This window comes from Macrosteles quadrilineatus, unplaced genomic scaffold, assembly GCF_028750875.1.
Source record: "Macrosteles quadrilineatus isolate MER2022 unplaced genomic scaffold, UCM_ALF_1.0 Scaffold_9__3_contigs__length_116548681, whole genome shotgun sequence".
NCBI classification, from domain to species: domain Eukaryota; kingdom Metazoa; phylum Arthropoda; class Insecta; order Hemiptera; family Cicadellidae; genus Macrosteles; species Macrosteles quadrilineatus.
Genome location: NW_026542602.1, coordinates 50636452 through 50656654, shown reverse-complemented (window position 1 = coordinate 50656654; position 20203 = coordinate 50636452). Strand labels below are relative to the sequence as shown.

Here is a 20203-nt window from a genome sequence, read left to right as displayed (position 1 = left end):
CAGAAATACCGGTTGTCGGGTTTCTAGGAAGGATAAACTGTTTACGGTCGATCGATCCAGTGGATGTTTCCGCTGTGGTCACTTTCCATAGAGTAATCGACAGTAGTTTTCACTTTGGATCGATTCGGTTGTTAACACGGTGTAAACATCTCAATCGAGCGTGGAGAATGGACGTCGAATACAGTGTAGAATCTGCCAGGAATGACCTTTGATGTAACCTTTGATTATTGAAGTGTATATTCCATTCTCATGTTAAGACTCCAGCCACTTTTAGACAAAATTTACGAAGTTAATTGATCCACCGACAGAGTCGATGTAACTGACGATATCACCAACTTTAAGACAACTGAAAGGAAAACTTGTTGTAATTCATGGTATCTTTTATAGTGCATCCAAACATCAAAGAATCACCAACTATAGGAGTTTTGACTGCAGCGCACTCAATGACTTGGATAATTAATTGGACTAAATAGAGGCTTCTACATAATATAGGTCGTACAGTAATAGGTGAGAGTCTCCTTCAGCATTCAAAATAATTCTGTGACTGACTTTATGTTGTGAATAATTAACAATACTGCTACAACCCATGTACTGTTGAATCCATGCGATGCTCAGAACTGACAGAATTTCCCCGAAAGGCATACCTCCGAAAATCACTGATTAAAAAATAATGCGCATCTGAGGCATTTCTTTAAAGGAAGTGGCCAATCAGGAACTACTCCGAAAAGAATGCGTCTCTTAGGCACTGTTTACTGCTTCGAAAGAACATGCCATGAATCTATTTTTCTAAAGGCATAACTCCGAAAGGCATATTTCCGAAAATGTGTTTGGGTTTTATGCCTTTTGGAACAGTACCTGCATCCTACACTATCGGGGTACTGGAGTCTGGAGTTGTCAGTACCGTATTTGGCCACGCAAGACCAGGCAAGATGTCGTGTCTAGGCCGCAGCACGACCTTGTATTGTATACAGGGTGTCCGGTAACAGCTACACCTGCTGCCAAGCTATACAGCTACACAAGTGAACAAAGCCATTCATTGGAACCACGTGTTCTTTGCTTTTGTTCTTCATGGCTGTTGGATTGGTTCCTTATTGGACAAACGATGTCTTTTGAAGGTGTTTTAATTAAGTAGAAGGTAGTTTAGGAATGAGTAAATGAGTTGACAATGGGTTAAACAAGTTAATGTGAGGTTTCAAGCAACTAGAGTTGTGATTATTCACATAGTGTATGTAAAGGAACCCTAAGCCGCACACCTATCAATCACGTACTTGAATAAAATGTCTTGATTTGCAGCTTCGCCGAAAAAATATAATTTTTTCGATAATTCCTCTCCTAAAAGCATGAACATCAGTATCAGGGGTTTTTCATTGAAATAAGCTATAAGTACTATTGAGATAAGCCTGTTTAATCCATGGTAAGTGATTAACTGGTTTTACATTAGTTTTTGTCCCACATTATTCTCCCAAATATACCTGCCCTGTTGCGAAACACGAGAACAACTAGTTGTATTTAAAGGGGGGTTTAGATCGTAATTGTTGTGTCTGTGTGAATATTATACAAATATAGTATACAATTTTTACATTGTAGTTACGTCTTTCTTTACTCCAATCAAACAGCTGATCGCCAAATACCCCAATACACGTGATAAATTATTTTAATTATTTTATTATGATTTGACAAACAAACGTCCATGTGCATATTTACATATTTTGGTTAACAGTAAATTATCAGCTCACACTGATAAAACCACTTCCCATTCTGATAAGGTTTAAAATGCTCGCCGCCACAGCATAACAATGGACATAAAAGGATTGTATAGATTTTTTTATCCAACTTCACTCCAACTCCAACTCAACCACACAAAAATTACATTGTCTCAAATTTGTTTTAATTACAATGTTAAGTACATTTTTGTTATGCTGATCACATTTAGGTTAGGTGTCACATCGTAATTATAAAAACCTAACCTAACCTAATTGAGGTCGGTACGACAAGAAAATCAGTGGGTAAAGCCGAAAAGTACACAATTTGGTAAACGTGCTACATACTGCAAAGAGAACATGCTTCGAGTTGGGTTCAAGAATACATGCTTGAGGTAGAGTATATTTACGCTTGTCTACTTCACTATACATTTTTATACATATCGTTCAACAATGTTTTTTTGTTTGTTCCAGGAAGCGAAGACGAGAAATGCCCCTCGTCTGCTATGGTAGAACTTTTGGACCCTGCGGAGTCAAGGTACAAACATATGTTTTCTAAAATAACAAGAACATTAGCAGAAATCTTATTCGATTTTTATCTGTGTTATCATGAAGAGTATTGAAGCACAAGGTTTAATGAGTGTTTTGACTTTGGCAGGCTTTTATGAGTAGTTTGTTGTTTTGGTTGACTTCATAAACCCGTAAAAAAAAAAAAATGTATAAGATTTTGTGAAAATATATCCAATTGACCACATAATGCCACAATTAGTTCTATTCATGAGAATATTTTGGCCAAGTACTATAAATCGGATACTATAAAGGGCCTAGGTCACATGTTGGCCTGAGTTGAAGTAATGTGACAAACAATTCCAGGTCTGTGTCCAACAGTGTAGAGGGGGGGGGGTTTTTAGTGAGTAGTCTGTGATAAACTCAAGAGTCTCACACTACAGGCTGGCTACTTGTGTGCGTAAAAGCATTTTCCCTCATCTCCCTAAAAAAGAAAAACTATAAATCAGAATACGTTTTTTAAACTGTGGGTTATTATTATGTTGGTATTCTTCAACATTTTAAAACGATTTAAAAAGATATTTTGTATGGAGTCTTTGTAGCATAATCCGGGTATTGGACTCATCCAAGGAGATGGTTTTTACCCACTTTTACAAAATAGTGTAAAATTGTGTTAGATTTTACGAACACTGCACATAATAATGGGAGTAAAACAAAACTTTTGCCGTGTCCCTTTAAACACACTGTTAAACATTTATTATATAAAACATTGAATTAAGAAACCAAAAGTTTGTCATAAAACTACATTTCACAAATTAAAATTATTCTTTTCTACTTTTCCAAGCGTCAAACTATGTGTGGGTAACTTTTGAAATATACCTATCGCTCAGTAAGCAATGGTTATTGAACCTTCTTTCCCAGAAGGAAATTCCCTAAAATAATGGTTGCGTTGCTCAACATTAGAAAGTATCTTACTACGTCATCACTATTTGGTTGATCTCAATCTAGTTAATTAATGTTGCTAAATTATAATCAGAAGATAAATATTTACAAGTTTGCTTATGCCGAGGCGGGAGTCTTTCAATCTAATTTACACAGATAAGATTTCTGTTTGCGTTGGAATTCTTCGTGATGATTAGATTGTTATGCATAGTTTACAGTTTGCATGCTGCTTTGCTTGTTTACTCTATTTAATTAAATTCACTTGCGATGAAAGGAAAGCCTTTGGTGGACCAGAAAATTTGCATACTGAAGAAAGTGGATTTGTAGATTAATCTAGTCACTTAATAGCACAACAATTGAAAAGCAGGTGAAGTTCAGGACCATCTTACCAGAGGGTATTAGTGTATGGGTTAAAGTTTGCAACTTGAGACAGAATATTGCCATTGGTAGACCGTCTCAACAGATTTACCACGCTTTTGACTTCAAGATTTTTCATTGGATGGGAAGTCAACTCTGTAGAATGTCTGTAGTGAATGGCTCGACGTTGGTTTCAGACTAGTTTTGTTTGGCTGCGAGACGTGCTCAATGTAGACGTATTACGACAATCCTAGCATTTTCTTGGATTGGAATAGGTTAAGTCCACTCATGGGTCCAACCAGCCCTACTTGCCTCTGGTTCATGATACCATATTGTCTATAGTCTCTAGTGGTCAGTTGTGAGTTCCCACAGTCCGAGGCCTACTTGTGCAGCGCCGTGCCAGGATGGAAAGTTGCCGCTGTATCGCCAACGCACCTCCTTGACCTTGAAATTGATAACGTACGACCTTGCCACTCCTGTGTCCCAGTTATCGGGTTGGTCAAGTGGGATCGAATCTATCGTCTTGCCTCGAATGTTTAGTAGGGCATGTAGAGATTAGAGATAAAAGCGCTTGAAAGGGCTGTATCAGTTTTGTTCCGTGGTTGAAGTATTTCTTCACATCACTTTTGTTCCGGGATCAGTAGGTAGATTTCGGGACCGAAACATCGCTTTTGTTCCGGGAGAAAGGGGGTTTTACTCTCCCTCCCCCAAATCCTCTCTTTCGTCCTCCTAATTCTTTCTTTCGTGCTGGCTCTAAACCAGTTAAATTATCATTTTCTCCTTAACAAAATCAATAACTTAAATTATTTAACCTAACCTATAAAAGAAATAATTCGGAGGAGAGCGAAAGAGAGGATTTGGGGAAGGCAGAGTGCAGCCCCTTCTTTCGCGGAACAAGAGAGATGTCCGTGGAACAAAAGCAATGTTTCGGCCGGCCCCGAAATCTACTAATATTATTACGCGAACATAAACATTGTTTTGATGCAATGTACAAGAAATTTTTGTATTTCAAATACACTTTTTGTACCTTGCTTAGTAGATTTCTTTGTTTAATTAATACATTAACATAAACAGTCCTAGAATTCATTGACGTTGGTAACGTTACTTTATGCTGAGCCTGGATTCAAGTCTCAATTTCCTAGAATAAATGTAAAAATTCCAATTAAAACTGAATATGAGGCTACTGAGCATTCGAGGCTTATTCTGCGGGTTTGCTCTGTTTGAGATATTTTTCTACGTGTCCAAACCATCGATGTATACCAAACCACATAGAGTAGTTTAAACAATTGCCATGTGTTCCGTGTTGATAACCAATCACAACAATCGCCGTCAGCTGACTTCCTGCAGCAAACAGTTTACTTCCGGTGCGCCAACCTGATAACTGCTTTCAGCTAATTGTTGGATGCAAACCTGTCTGTCTTGCGATACAATTGGCTTACTGCCGAAGTGGATCTGTTTTTCCGTAACTGTTTTGATTGTTGAAATTAGTCAAAAAGAATTGAATATAGACTGTCAGCCGTGCAATGGTTACCATAGGTTCTGGCTTGGTTCTGGCGCACTCCGCTGGGAGCGCCGTGTAGCTACGTAGCGCGTAGGTCGTAACAAAATGGCGCTCCCAGCGGTGTGCGCCAGAACCTATCGTAAACGCAGCACAGCTGACGGTCTATATTTAGTTCTTTTTTCTATGTTTATAGGCACATAAAACACAACATATGATGCACACAATTAGGTTACCAATGTTTAATTGTTAGTATTTTTAATTGCTAGGACTGTTAATAAACAAGGGGAAATGGAATTGCTGTTTGTAGAGACATCTTCAACTCCCCCAATACTCAGGTTCTCTAAGTATTGGAATTGCCGCTTCTCCACTTTAGGGGCAACATAAATTTAGTTTGTTTTTGTAGCTAAACTTCAGTTCCCCTCAGGGTTGAGCTTGAGCTCCGATAGAACCAACTGGATAAGAAAAACCAGCAGTAGTAAAAGCAAAACCTCAATAGGCCTACTGATAATCGATACAGTATTCAAAAAACCTTCTTGTCTTCGTGAAATATTGAAGAGTAAACCAAACGTGGCAAATAATTAAAATTTAAATTTTATCGGGAAAACAAAAATATTATGAGATGGATTTCCCATGGCCATGACATGAACTGAGGGTATGAATGGGGTGGCGCCCTTTTGAAAATAAGGATAATGTGTTGGGTAAGAATGTTCCTCATGGCAATTTTGGAGAGACTCAAACCGGTTTTACTCCACTGAATTGGCCTGAGTACATTACAAGGTGTAACCAAGTGTACATCATAATCGCAGGGAATCTAAGAGAGCAAGACCGAGAAACATGCTTCATCTTTGTGTTTAAACTTATTAAACCATAACAGCAATCTGACACATACTTTCTCCCATTGTCTACAACCCTTGCCATGGGTAAGCGGTGGGAGTATGATATTTTATTGGGAAATTCCCAAAATGTCAATAAATTTTCAACTGTAATTTTCTAAAGCGATGGGGATAGTATCATTTTGTATAGAGTTAAATGAACTATAACACACATTTTAATCAAAATCATTCGAGCAGTTTTTTTGAAAATCCAATTTCTCCATTAATTTAGGCTAAGGATTTTTATGGAAAAATCACTTTTGAAAAAAAAAATTAAAAACAATGCCTGGAGACGTCAAAGGGGGGGACTCATATACGGAAACCACTTTTTTGGGTTCAGAGGGACCAAAAATGCAAATTTTCACCCCAAATTAAAACTCCTTAATTTTGATGAAAACAGCAGGCACATTTCCTTTTTGTATTGCAGGAGAAAGTGAAAAGGTTACACATAACAAATTAGGTATGAACTTTGTCAATTCCTAGATGATGAAGTGCAATGAGTCAGTAAGTGAGACAAGACATGTAACGCTACATTGTGTGTGTGACACACAGGTTTGTATAATGAGCCGTTCTGTGTACGGTATCTTAAATCACAGAATAATATCTACTCTTTATTTTGTGCTTACACGTGGTAAATATTTGTTCTTAAGATCTGTCTGAAATAATAAATCTGTACATTTTCCACCGATGTATATTTGTCAACAGCAGTAACAAAAAGCCTGATACACTATGAGAACTTTACTTTTTCCTATTGTTTAGGTGCAGGGGTAGAGCATTATGGCTATGGTAGATCTGCTGCTATAGTTTTTTTTTGTCCTAGGACGCTAGGCACGAGCCTGGGATTGTTTTTCACATTACTTCAGGCTAGACCTAGGGGTTGTGGCATTATCACTTACATCAAATCCATTGGTGACTTGGCGGGGATCGAACCCGGGACCTCAGAGACTGAAGTCCCACGCTATAATATGCAGATAGTAAATTAAAAGAACCAAATTTTCTTAAACTGTGTCCTCTCCCATTGCAAACGCAAAGCACGAGTATAACTGCAATAAGCTTTTTTATACTTATACGTCAACCCCGTACAAAGGACGGGTAGGCCTACTCTGCTAGTTTTTTTATATAAAAAAAATGGTGACAGCTGGTCTATATGGGTGGGATGTCATCATCAGTATCCGATAGTCAATGGTTTTTGTTATATTCTAAGTGTAAAAAGAACTGGACAGTTAACAAGGGATTTAGAACACAAAATATTTTAATAATTCAGACTGATAGAAGTTTTTATAATTTTTATTGTGTTTTGGACAGGAAAACTCTTAAAAACAAATATACCGTGTTAGCCAACCATGGTTTTGTATATAGGCAAAACCAATGAATTGATTTGAGTGTTACCGTTTGGCCAAAAATAGAACAGCATTTGTGTAGTTGAAGCACTTTTAATCCACCTACAGTTAATTGTTCCCAGTAGAGTTTATGTTTGGGCAGATTAGCATGTTCAGCTGGCAGCTATTACTGATAACACAACTGCACACTTGACCTTGAGTTGGATGACTCAAGTTCTTGTTATGTTAAGATAAATAAACACCCTTCGCCAACTACCTGGACACATGTTTAAATGTACTGTTAATGTTAATAGCCATTAGAACTAGTATGTTTGTGTGTAGTAAGAGTATACATTTGAGCTATGGCTTGCTAGGAGGGACCGATCTCCGATACCAGCACAGATTTGTTTTGATGATCTTTGTGGCTGGTAAAAGTTCAACATTTAAAAACCCTGCTTTAATTTTTGGCTTGTTGACTGGAAAAAAGTTCTAGGACAAAGATGATATTTTTTCTACTCAAAATCCTTTCACAAATAAGCCATGTGATAAACATACCACAAAATTCCTCAGGATTGAACAAATGTAATTTGAAGATTTGTGATACTTTCCTTTTTCGATGACCGAGTGGTACAGTCTCCATTAGTAGATTCAACCCTCTGAAATATTAGGGCTCTAAAGCAAGGAAAAACACTCCACCGTAGTTGAGAAAAAAATTCACAAAATGCCTCGTGATAACTAATATCACAAAATTCTTTAGGTTCCTATGAACGAAATGAATATGACTATTGTACTTCTTACGGTTGAAACTGGTAAATGACAACGGATTTATTCACCATGAAGGGAAACCAGAGAGTGTGCCTCGAAGGTGTTAAACCCTAAGAAGAAAGATTTTTCAAGGAATGCGGCCTAGCACATATGTTGGAACAAGTACGTATAGGGTGATTTTTTTAGTTGTATGGTTTTTAAGTTGGTTGCATTGCTAAACACAACAATGAAATTAAAATCAAACAGCTGATTTTTTTATTATCTTATGTCATTTCAGTATTTCTAGTGCTTATTCTATAGTAGGCTTACCATGAATAGTGTTACAAAAGAGGAACGTTTGCGAATTGTGCAAATTTATTTTGAAACTTTTAGATCAGTTTGACGCAAATTAAGGTTAGATGTACTTTGTCCGATCTACGGACCACATAATTGTCCATCTGAGTCAGGTATTTGAGCTTTGGTGAATCGGTTCCGCATTACCCACACACTAATTGACAATAAGCATACACAGAGACGCCGCACAGTAAAGACCGAAGATGCTGTTGGTGCTGTTGCGCATAGTGTTAAAGAGGATCCAAATGTGTCGATTTGTCACAGTGCACAGCAATTAACGATCTGTCCATCAACTGTTTGGAAGATCTTACGAAATTCTACGCTGACAAGCCACAGACTCAAAATGAGTTGGAAGTGAATATTCGTCGAGTTATTGAAAAAATACGCCCAACGCCCACAGTTGCTGGAAAGGGTGTATGAAAAATGGACTGCTTGATTGGGCTTTCTACAGAAACACAATGGTATATGGCAGAAATCTTTTTTAAACACAAATGTCATATCACTGTGGTTAAAATAAATGCATTTTTATGTCAATAAAATTTATTTTTCATTGTTTTAAAAATCTCACCACGAAAAAATCACCATTTATTCGTTTTTACGATTTCCATGGACATAATCAATGTTGGTGTTTCAGTGAGCTGGAGAGGATGGAGGCGGACTCCGTGGCGAGACAACAGCGCATCTCCCGGTACAAGGAGCAGCGCAGACGGCAGCTGGCGGCACAGTACGGTGCTCACGACGCCTCCAGTCCCACCCCCGGGGGCGGCGTCAGTGTCAGGTCGACCAGAGCTAGCCGTCTCCGCTCGGCTGCCGCCACTGCCACCGCCAACGGCAACAGTTCAGGTGAGGGACCACAGCCTAGTACTTTGATAGATGGAATAACTATTCGATATTCCATGTATGTAACGTCAAACTTTTAAGGCGATTAAAATGTTAAGCATGTTTGCTTAGTTAAACTGACAATGGACACATATTCATGTATGATGATTGTAATCTGTGGAATTAATGGAGTAGGGTTGTTCCAATGAGTTCCAAAAAGATGATTTTTTTTTCTAGATCCTTTTAGGTGAACAACAATTAATAGAACTTCTTATTGAATCTTTCTTTGGTTCAGGAAACTGTACAAATTGCAAAATATATACCGTAACCAAAGAAAGCTGGATAAATATGTAGATTGTTGTTCTGGATAAGCTTGTTGAATAATTTATTGTGGAAATAATGGAAAATATGTTAAAAAGACAATTTAAGAACCATAATATTAAAAGTTAAAAGAAATACTGTTTAAGTTTCGTATATTTAACCACAACTTTATGTAACAGGATTGTCTATTTTTTCAACATAAAAACTAACAAGTAGCTATTACCAACGAATATTGGATACAGAAGTTTTATTAATAGTTATTGTATTAATAGTCAAATCTATTACTTATAGAACAAACATTTCTTCTGTCATTACCAGCTACATCTCTATTTATGTTGTTTCTATCCAAACATAACTAATTTTCACAAGCAGAATTTCTTGGTATAATTGTACACAATATTCAACAGTTAAAAAGTAAAGAGACATTGAAGAAACTAACTCAATGGTTAAATCTAGTCTTACTAAACCAGTGTATGGAGTTATTTCAATCAAAACGTTTTAAAAATAACACATAGGCTAGTTCTACAACATCACACATTAAAGTTTTGATATATTAGCCCAAAAAGTTGAATGATTTCAAGCGATTTAATTTTGATTTTTGAGTATTGATGGAACTTGACATTCCATTTCCATATTAAATTTGTTGCCAGTTTTTTTTTTCAAAATCAAAATGTAAGTAGGGCCTAATTGAATTAAACCACCAATAGGATGCACTGATGTAAATTAAATTACTGATTTCTGTAGCGTTATAACCAAATCAAAGTGATATGACTGATAGTGATTTATTGTAAGCTTAGCATCTTTATGCCACATTAACTATCTCACAACAATTAAGGTAGAAAATATAATTTTAGACCCTAGTGCATTCTGTGACTGGCTCATTCAACTGTGCTCTTATTAGCAACAGCTGATCCATATAAATTGGATGTATACATCAGTTTCCAAAAGTCAATCGATTTAATTTGATTTCAGACTCCCCAGGAAATAAAGGTGTGGATGGTGTCCGCAGATCGTCAGCTTGTGAAAGGAAAGACATCAATGGCAGACTCGGGCCAAGCCCACAGGATACTAAAGAGGTTAGTTCAATCTTACTTTGATTATAGAAGTCCTATCCTTCACGTCCTAGGACACTAATATCTAGTCCGGAACCGTTTTCGCAATCCTTTAGGGTAAGCTGCGGTTTTATTCAAGTAGATTCAAGATGTTAAAACTACATGGTACATTTGTCACTGTTGTAGACAGTGTTCCAGAGGTCAAGGTGTAAGGTGCCAGGTAAGGTGGTGACCTTGGGTAAGGTGAAGGTACAGCTGCTCCTTGTAAGGTGTGTCTGCCTCTATAACAGCGATATCTGAACGGCGGACGTATCAAATACGTCTTGAACAATTCATTTTCTGACCTTATGAGGTGGCAAAGCAATTAAATTTCACCATTGCGATTGTTGAATGTGTGCACGACATAAACACATGTATAAGATGCTGAAATACCGATCAATTTTGACTAGTCACACACATCTGGACCAATAGGAGGTTATCAATGACATCACAGTACAATAAATAAACAAAAACCATAAAAGCAACCTAAATCAGGTTATGAACTGGTTCATAGTTTGAAATATTCAGATTGTTTTCAACTGATCAAGCAAATTCCAATTTTACGGATTCCAACGCAGATGAAAGTTCCATGTATTGTAGGAGTTGAGCTCAGCTTCAGTGACATTCCTTATAGATGAGAGGCTGTGAAGAAATATCAGTTTCAAGGTCACGGCAACCCACTCAAGGTCATTGCTTTCACTGGACAACGAAGCTTTATGTCATGGGAAGATACTATCATACATTCCAATAACCTGTTTACTGTAACGTATACGCTGGCTATTGCAGATCAGCTTCATAACAAGTATTATAAAGTGAAACGCTTGTTGGAAAAGGTATATTTCATCAAAAGAGCGTAAAGCTTTTCGACCCTTGCTCAAAACATAGTTCAGCTGTGATGAGTTGTTTAAATAAAATCTTTGCCTTGTTAAGATAAGATAAGATAAGATCTTTATTTCCATTAGATATTCTTTTGAATACATTGGATATGTCAGGTTACAATATATAATCTATACAATAATGAATTGAACAAAGGGCTCACCCATCTTACACAAAATCATTGCAAGTCAATTTTTTGTCAAATATTCATCAATTGAATAGAATGCATTTGCAAGTAAGAACCTAATTACAACATTTTTAAATTTAATAATGTTCATGTCCCTAATAGCAAGGGGTAGCTTATTAAATAACCTTATGGCTAGTGTTAAAGACAAGAACTGAAGTTCCAAGAAATTTACTTCATGGAAATCACTTTGTTAATATTTATAGTTAAACTTTTGCAATAGAAACTAATTATTTTGAGTAACTGATTTATGAGAGGAGGTTTCCACTGTTGTTAAGTTTAAATGACTCAAAACCTATTCATTTGAAAGTTGATGAATCATGGTTTGAAGATTTGTTGACTATAAATAGTGTAGTTATACCATTGTTCAGTAGATTGGGGGTTTTAATTACTTTTGTAAGATTCCGTTTCAAATTAACTGTGGGTTAGTGTCAAGTTTAAAATCAAGAATAAGTCATTCAAGTTATTCCATTGCATGATTTTTTAAGTTTGTAACAATATCTTCATTTAGAAATACAGTGCCTCTAAGAATCTAACGTAAAATATCTTATAAGTTTTTGTAAATGTAGGTTGTGATATTTTCCCAATCAAAATTTTAAACTTCATACATAATGTTTTGATTTTTTGATTTGTCTGCCATTTTTAATGTATATGAATACATTTACGCTTAAATAGTGTTACAGTATAAGTAGGACCATGTATTTGTAGGAGAATAAAATGCCATGTGTATTTGCATTCTTAAAAAAATCTATTTAATGAAAATAGTTTTTCATGGTAACTTTTTAACTTTAAATATTCTGAACCTATTGTTCTGTTTTCATTTGAACCAGACAAAGTCATTTCCAGAAACAATAGAATGGAAGATAATGAGAGCTGTACCAATAGTGTTAATGGTTGAGATAACATGATAATGGTAAGGTGCATCAACCTTGTTAATCAAGGGCACTCCACAGGGGAGTGTGATAAAGACACACTTATTTTTCTGTGACATATTTTAAGTATGATTTTAAAATCTTTTATTTAATCTTAGAGAGTGAAAGGGATAACTTGTTATAGGCTGAATATGATTAGAGAATAGAATACTTTTAACCCAGCCACAGAATAATTTTATTTAAAAACCACACATAGGTTCCTTTCTTTTCTGCATTGTGTTAGCTTACATTTACTTCCCTTCTAACTAAAGCTAAGCGTAGGACTTGAATATCCATTTATAACACGCAGACTGTTAGCAACAATTACAGTATCGCAGACACCAAAGCTATAGTAAGTTTTGGGTTGTATTAGTGGTTCGCATTTTATAAGGAGATAGTCCTCTGAAATGTTTAGTAATCATTATTAGGCTCCTTTAGTAATGATATACTTACATTTCTCTGATATTTTAGGAGTCGACTTGTTAGTGTTGAAAAATAGTAGTGAATGAAAAATATTTTTTACTTTAAAATGTACCATCCATTTAAAAAATGTTTTCTGTTGAGCTAAACTTTTTGTGAGTCTATGTAGGACTTTTGATGACTCGTTGAGCGGAAACAGAGGCTTCTTAGCGACGTTGTGTAATCTTCTGCGGTTGTGGAGACATGATCCTCATCTCGTGGTCAAGAAAACATCATTGTTTTCCAAGGTTGCAGCAAAATCTTGAACATATTTCTCGATCATGTCATCATTGTCGTCTCTCTTGGTTTCAGAAAATCATCATCATTCTGCACAATCACAGGAAAAGCGTGATATTTTTGATCGGAAAATCTTCTAAGATGCTGCGATTGCGATAGTAAAAGCTCGGTTCAACTTAGCCTATTCCCTACAAAATACCTTGCATTTCGGTTAAATTCCAACTTCTGCATTTTTGATTATCGGAATGTGGTACAGTCCCGACTGATTTGGATAATTGGTGTTCTACCGTATATAATCTTACAGATCCTTAGAGGATGCAGGTTATACCATCACCATCCCTGTGAAGTTAGAGTCTGACCCTGAAGTAACCCCTCTATCTTGTGTGTTACAGAATAGTCCCCAGCTGTCTGACTCGTCGTCTACTCCGCGCAGGGAGAGGGACAAGAGCGCCAAGCGCAAGTCTTACTTGAACCGATCCTTGAACAACGAGCCTGTTGCTGGTGAGTAACTGTCATATTCTATTTCTGTTTTTTACTTTGAAAGTAGTGCTACTTAATTCTTATGTTGAGATAAATCGTACTTGATTGTCAGCTTTGCCCCATCAATAGTGGTGTTGCAAAAAAGGTTAAGTCTGAAGTAATGCACAAAACAGTTCCAGGCTAACAATGTTGTTTTAGCCTTTCGGTATGTATACATTTTAATAGCAGCGGTATACAAGTACTCAAGGTGTTGAGCATTTTTGAACCAATATTCCAGTACTTGGTTCGACTCAAGTTTTACTAGAAAATTCAAACAGTTGAGCTTTTGATGAGTTTGCAGGAAGCATTTATATTTTTGTAGTAAGAACAAACGCTCAATCTTTTCTCTATCAAGATATTTTATTTATTTACCATCAACTGACCTTAAAATAAACTTAAATCCTGAAAAGAGAAGGATTAATTAATTGCTTCATTGCTTAGTTTGGATACCAACGGGGTAGTACCAACATACAAACATAAAGTCAGCATAATTTATAGAGTTAACGAAGGTTGTTCTACTTTCATAAAACAAGTGGGGGCAAGACTATGTGTAAATGAATTTCAAAACCGGCTTTCTAGATCTAACGAATAAATGACGATAGTATGTGTTTTTAGGACGTGAAGACAAGCTTTTTTGTTTGCGTAAAATAAGTTCATCATTGTAAAATGTAGTGCCAAATCACAAACATAAAGTCATCATAATATAGAGTTAACGGAGGTTGTTTTACTTAAAAAAAGTTAGCCTAGTTAACAAAAACAGTGGTTGTGCTTCACCAAGTTGTATTTAATAACAGGAGTAACAAGGTAGTTTGGTACAAGTGTGCTAGTTAGCTAGTTGTGTTGGTAAATGTGCGTGAAATGAGTAATTTGAATGCTGCCTAGCACATGTTTAATTAGTAATGTGTAGACCTAACACTGTGATGATATGTTCATATTAGACTTGCTTGCTATTTGGTCTAAAATATAGTACTGTACCTTACCACTCATCGTTTCTAACAATGGTCGTTTAAGCAGTACAGGCGATTGGCCGTTAGAATAAGGGAGGTTAAATCCATCCAGAGGGCATGGGATATGTTCCTTGATAAACATACTCGTAACTTTAATTTTCCTATAGTCTGTGTGTTAGAATCTGTCTCCTGGCCGGGTGTACCTGGGGAATGGCCAATGGTTTAAGGTCTAGGCTAGTCCTGGGTAGACGGAGGGTTATGAGACAGGTTCCATCATACAGACTATATCTGTCTAAAAGTGGGGTGCAGCCCCCTTTATCCCCCTGTGAATGCCACCACAGTGTTAAATAAAAAAATTTAAACTAAGAAAGTTTTAATAAATCACTCTAATAAGAAAGGTTCACGACAGCGGTGAACGGTCCGTTTTAATGAGTTTTTGGGGCGTTGGTTTAACCAGAAAAACTGTTATCCGGTCTGGCCTCAGTCCCAAGGAGTCTGGATTAGAGGGAGTCTACTGTAAATACAATAAAACCTCGATAACAAGTTTCCCATGGGGTTTATAATAAGACTTGTAATCAAGGTTGACTTCTTATAGAGGTTTGTAATGAAATGTGACAAGTGACCAAAGGATGACTTGTTACTGAGGTTCTGGTTTTCAAGGTTCAACCATAAATATCTGTATAAAATGTTATTTAGCTGTTTTATGACAGTAAAAAGTAGGTTATGTTGATAGTAACCTGACATAAAAACTAAGATCGGTCGTTATTTAAAAATTGACCCATTTACCCAACTATTATCCTAGTTAAAGCATCTCTAAAAGTTATCCCACAACACTTGGGATCTTAACGTTGTTAACATAGTTTGTATATTGATGGCAAAATTACAAGATCTAGGTTACAGAAGTAGGGTAGTAGGAGACTGGGGAGGGTAGTTGGTTGTTATAGTGATAAGTGGTGTGTGTGGGGGGGGGAAGGGGGGGTTTGTTTTCTCTTGATATCTGTTGGAGCTTTCACATGTGTTTCCACCTTTTATAAAATGAAATCTTCTTGAGTAGCGCAAGGTAGCGCTTCCTACAATTGGTTTTGTACACCTGGACAAAGAATTGGGGATATTCATTGGTCTGTTAAAAGTATTAATGTTAGTTATTTTAACAAAACTATTAGACAAATGATAATTGGTGATGATTAAAATTTTTAGCTGACAAGTTATTTTAGATATCTCCTGTACTTTTTTAATATCGACAAACTAAGAAATTTTTTAACAAATTTTATCTACCCTTTTGTATGTCAAATTTGTTTGTATACACTTATTTTAGAAATTTTGCAATTATTTATGGTTAAAATAAAATGTGTACGGTAATATAGATATTAATTATTTACCAAATCATATTTTTAAAATATCATTGCTAGGGATGGAAATAAAAGTATGATTGTCAAATGCAAAATCAAAATATTGATCACCTATGAAAAACCAGACTAGATACAATATGTACACAATTTGCACGTAAGATAGAAACATTTAATAATATAATTTTAAAGTATATAAATACAGTTTCAGTTTTGGACATTCTTTGCTCTATTTGAAACCATCATAACCTACATATTGAGTTGCTGCTGTGAGGGGTGTACTGGGGAAGGTTACAGAGTTAATTGATTTTAGCTTACCATTGATGTGTCTGGCAGCATCTCTAGCTCCTTAATCCTACATCACCCCTCCATGTCTCAGCATCAGTTCGTTCAACATTAAACCTCATAAACAGCTGTTCAATCCGTTGTTTAACAGCTGTTTAACAAAGCTTTATTACAGTGCTTATATTTTTCAGTTTGATATTTTTTATTCAAGCAATATTTTCTGAAGTATACTGTAATAATTATACAATGTCTAAGGGATTAATTTGATTTATTTTCAGTATATTTGCAACGAGTTGGAAATATTGATGATTTTACATGTTAAGGATTATATAACTAATTTATAAATTTAGTAATGGTGCACAATATGATTCCATTTATATAAGTTAGAAGTATAAAATTTCAAGGTTTGTACATTGTTGGTAAAATGGTTTTTTTAGCCTAAGTGATTAAAAATATTCAAGTTGCATCAATGACATTTATTAGCCACTCATTGATGATCTTTATATACTTTTCAATCTATGTTTTTGACCCGTCAAATAGTCTCGGTGTTTTTTATTGTTATAATATAGGTGAACAATTTTAATATGGTTTTTTTTTGACAGATGACAACGTAAATGTAACGTCTACTCTTAAAATTAAAAAGTTAAACTTTTCAATATTACCTACCTACAGACAATAAAACGACTAAGAAAGACAATATGTTGAACTATTTAAAATTATCCCTTCACACAAATTTTAAAATAATTAAAATTTTGCTAACCAATCCACTAATACTGATTCCAGTATTTAAAAATTTGCCTTTGGCCATAAATAATCGTATGTGTTACATAACATCGATAATATATTGAAACCCATGGTATAAGTCCCACTCCAAGATAATGTGACGAAATAACACATCTTACCCACAGACTGAAATTTTAGAACAAATTTACAAATTCAAATTACCAGACTGATGTAAAGGAAAATAAACAGAGCGAAACTAAGCTTCATTCGCTACCTACTTCTCTCTATTAACATCTCCATTAAGGAAAAATTACAGATAGAATCTGCATAATTGTAGGGTCTCCTGCAATGGTGAGAGTTTGCGATATTGAAATGTTTTACGAAGAGTGAGAATAGCGAGTGAGATGCTTAAGCAAGTCCATTTTAACGGGTTTAGTTAACACATTCAGTATTGTAATTCTAATGACAGCTCGTCATGTCCAAAACACATCTGCGTATTGAAATAATCATAACTAAAGAATATGAATTAATGATTAAACAAAATGAGTTGAAATAACAAAACAAGGACCTCAAAAAATACAAACATCAATAATTAAAAGTATGAATCAAAATCAATGTATAATGATTTAGATCAAATTATTGCTCCTGAATTGTCTGAAGTACAGTAGAACCTCTTTAATCCGAACTAATTGGGACCGGGGGTAGTTCGGACTATTGAATAGTTCGGATTACAGAACATATTGTTGTTTATACATAATGATAGCTAGGGAAAAGTGAAAAATGATTTATAAAGTAAAATACAGTGTTTATTTAATACAGTAGTAAACATAGGGAATAAACAGTACTGTACATTACAATTAAAATAATTACGGTTCGTATATCAATAAATACAGTATACAATAAAGAACTACTGTACTGTGTATAGAGTACAGCAATGAGGCGTTCGGATTAGTGGACGTTCGGATTACAGGGGTTCGGATTAAAGAGGTTCTACTGTACTACCTATAGTGAAACATCACCCTAAATTACTATTCACAAACAAGTTCGAAATAATGACGAAAATCTTAGAAAAAATTCATATTTCGAATATGTATTGAATATAATTCTAGCTTGTATTGGTAAAAATAATTGTGTTAAGTTAGGTATAAACACGCAGCATCCCTGATTTCCTAGTCAGGATGGTACCTAGTCATTTGATTTCAGCAGTTACAAACTATTGTTGGGATTACATTTTTGTTTAAGTCACAAGGTAATTAATCTCTCTTGGTTTTGGATTTTCTTTCAGAATGTGATCGGAAATAATTGAACTATTAACAAACAACTTTTAATTTAAACATATCAGTGCAAATTGAAGAACGTGGAACCACACGTTTATTCATTCCTATATGGTTCTTTAAAAAAACCAAAATAATTCAAGCGTTGTTTTCTTTTCTTCTTTATTTTTTTGTTCAAAAACTCCCGATAAAAATAAATTGAATGACCCAGTAATTAACTATTTTTTAGTAAGTAGATACGATTTTCTAATTTTTGATATTGTACACATACTCCTAACTAATTACTGAAACTGAAACAACTCACATTGCAAAAACAGCATTAATTTTTCCAAAGCTATAATTCACTCCAAAACAAAAGGAGATGGACTCAAAGATGTTTGTGGTTCAAGGTAATGTTATACAACTGAGAGTTGCAATTAGAGAAGCCTTTGGTGTAAAGATGTCAAGAAAACTTTGACAGCTTTGTCTCGCCTTATATAATCAACAATTTCTTCTGTTTTACAGACATTTTATGTATATGTTTGTGAATAGGTGTACAGTATTTAAAATTGACTAGGGTTTTCGTAGATTTCATTATATTGATTATTGTAGCACTTCTGAACACTGGATTAACACTTTTAGAGAAGAGAATTTTTTTAAAATTAGTTTAACATTGTTTTATATGGCTAAATAAAAATATTTGGAACATTTCATACCCATATTGATGGAAGTAAATTATTGGAAATATAAATCTAGGAACTAAAATGAAAAATTAAACCTTAAACTGAAAAAGAGTGAACATTGTGTAGTTTTTTGAGTTTCTTGAAATTTTATCATTAATCATTACTAGTGTACCTGTTGCTCGAATTCGAGCAATTGCGAAGCATTACAGGCGTTTTTAAAAACGAATAACAGTTATAATTTCCGATGACTTTATAAGAGTCGACTCAAAGATTATGGAAATACTCAAGATGTACACAACAGTTAGATATAATCAAAATTTTTTGTAAATATCTTATCTTTTTTCAAAAGCTGATGTAGTTTTTTAGTGTTTTTTAGAAATGTTTCCCTCTCATAGCCACATTAGATTGTCTATAAAAACGATTATAAAAAAAATTTATATTTCTTCTACTTGGTTGTGTTTTTTGACTTTCCTATGTTTCCATTGTTTGCAAATCGGCTCTTTCAAATATTGCTCAAGAAATGTAGCACATTGTTAATTCAGTTTTATTTTTAGTACAGTAGAACTCCAATTATCCGAACTCCAATTAACCGAATCTCCAATTATCCGAATCGCTTATTTCAACAATTTTTAAAACATAAAGCTACAGTAATAAGTTTTGCAAAATATCAAAGAATTGTTATTAAACACATTTAGCCAATTTTGGACTTTGATGGAACACTATTGACTTAATAACATGTATAGAACACTTATACTATGAGCATTGTAAACTGTAAAAATGTTCAGATTTAAATTATTATTAATTAAAAGTTCACTTAGTACCGAAAATGAGGATTTTTCTTTAAAATTCCTGGAATTCCGGTAAAACTCTGATTATCCGAATTTTTGATTATCCGAATGGGGTCTGGTCCCTATTGATTTGGATAATCGGAGTTCTACTGTATATCAAATTGTCCAGGATTTCTCGCTTTTTTCCATTGTAATAATTACACCGACCCAAATATCATCTACAGATGCGAAGAATATTGTCTACGCGCAACACGCCTACGTACAATCTCCAAGAAGTGGTAAAAAAGGCAGTAACCAACCCATACAATAGATATAAGTTAACTCCATAAAAAATAGTTGAGTTACTGTGATACCAGGATTTTCCCCTGATTTGGTAATAGAACATTATATTGCAAAACATGACACGATGCAGATTGCAGAAGAAAATCGATTTTAAAAACTGAAAAAACCATTGCAAATACTTCA

The 20203-nt window shown here is 34.9% G+C and overlaps 1 protein-coding gene across 3 annotated transcripts in view; it reads left to right on the top strand.

Moving 5' to 3' along the window:
• The window catches only part of LOC129002235 (supervillin), a 152799-nt gene that overhangs the window by 10947 nt on the left and 121649 nt on the right, over positions 1-20203 (top strand). For all 3 annotated transcript variants that reach the window (XM_054429887.1, XM_054429889.1, XM_054429886.1), the window contains exons 2-5: positions 2175-2238; positions 8931-9139; positions 10409-10512; positions 13587-13695. In XM_054429887.1, the coding sequence (XP_054285862.1) occupies positions 2207-2238; positions 8931-9139; positions 10409-10512; positions 13587-13695 (454 nt within the window). In that variant the 5' untranslated portion in view covers positions 2175-2206. The remainder of the gene's footprint in view (positions 1-2174; positions 2239-8930; positions 9140-10408; positions 10513-13586; positions 13696-20203) is intronic.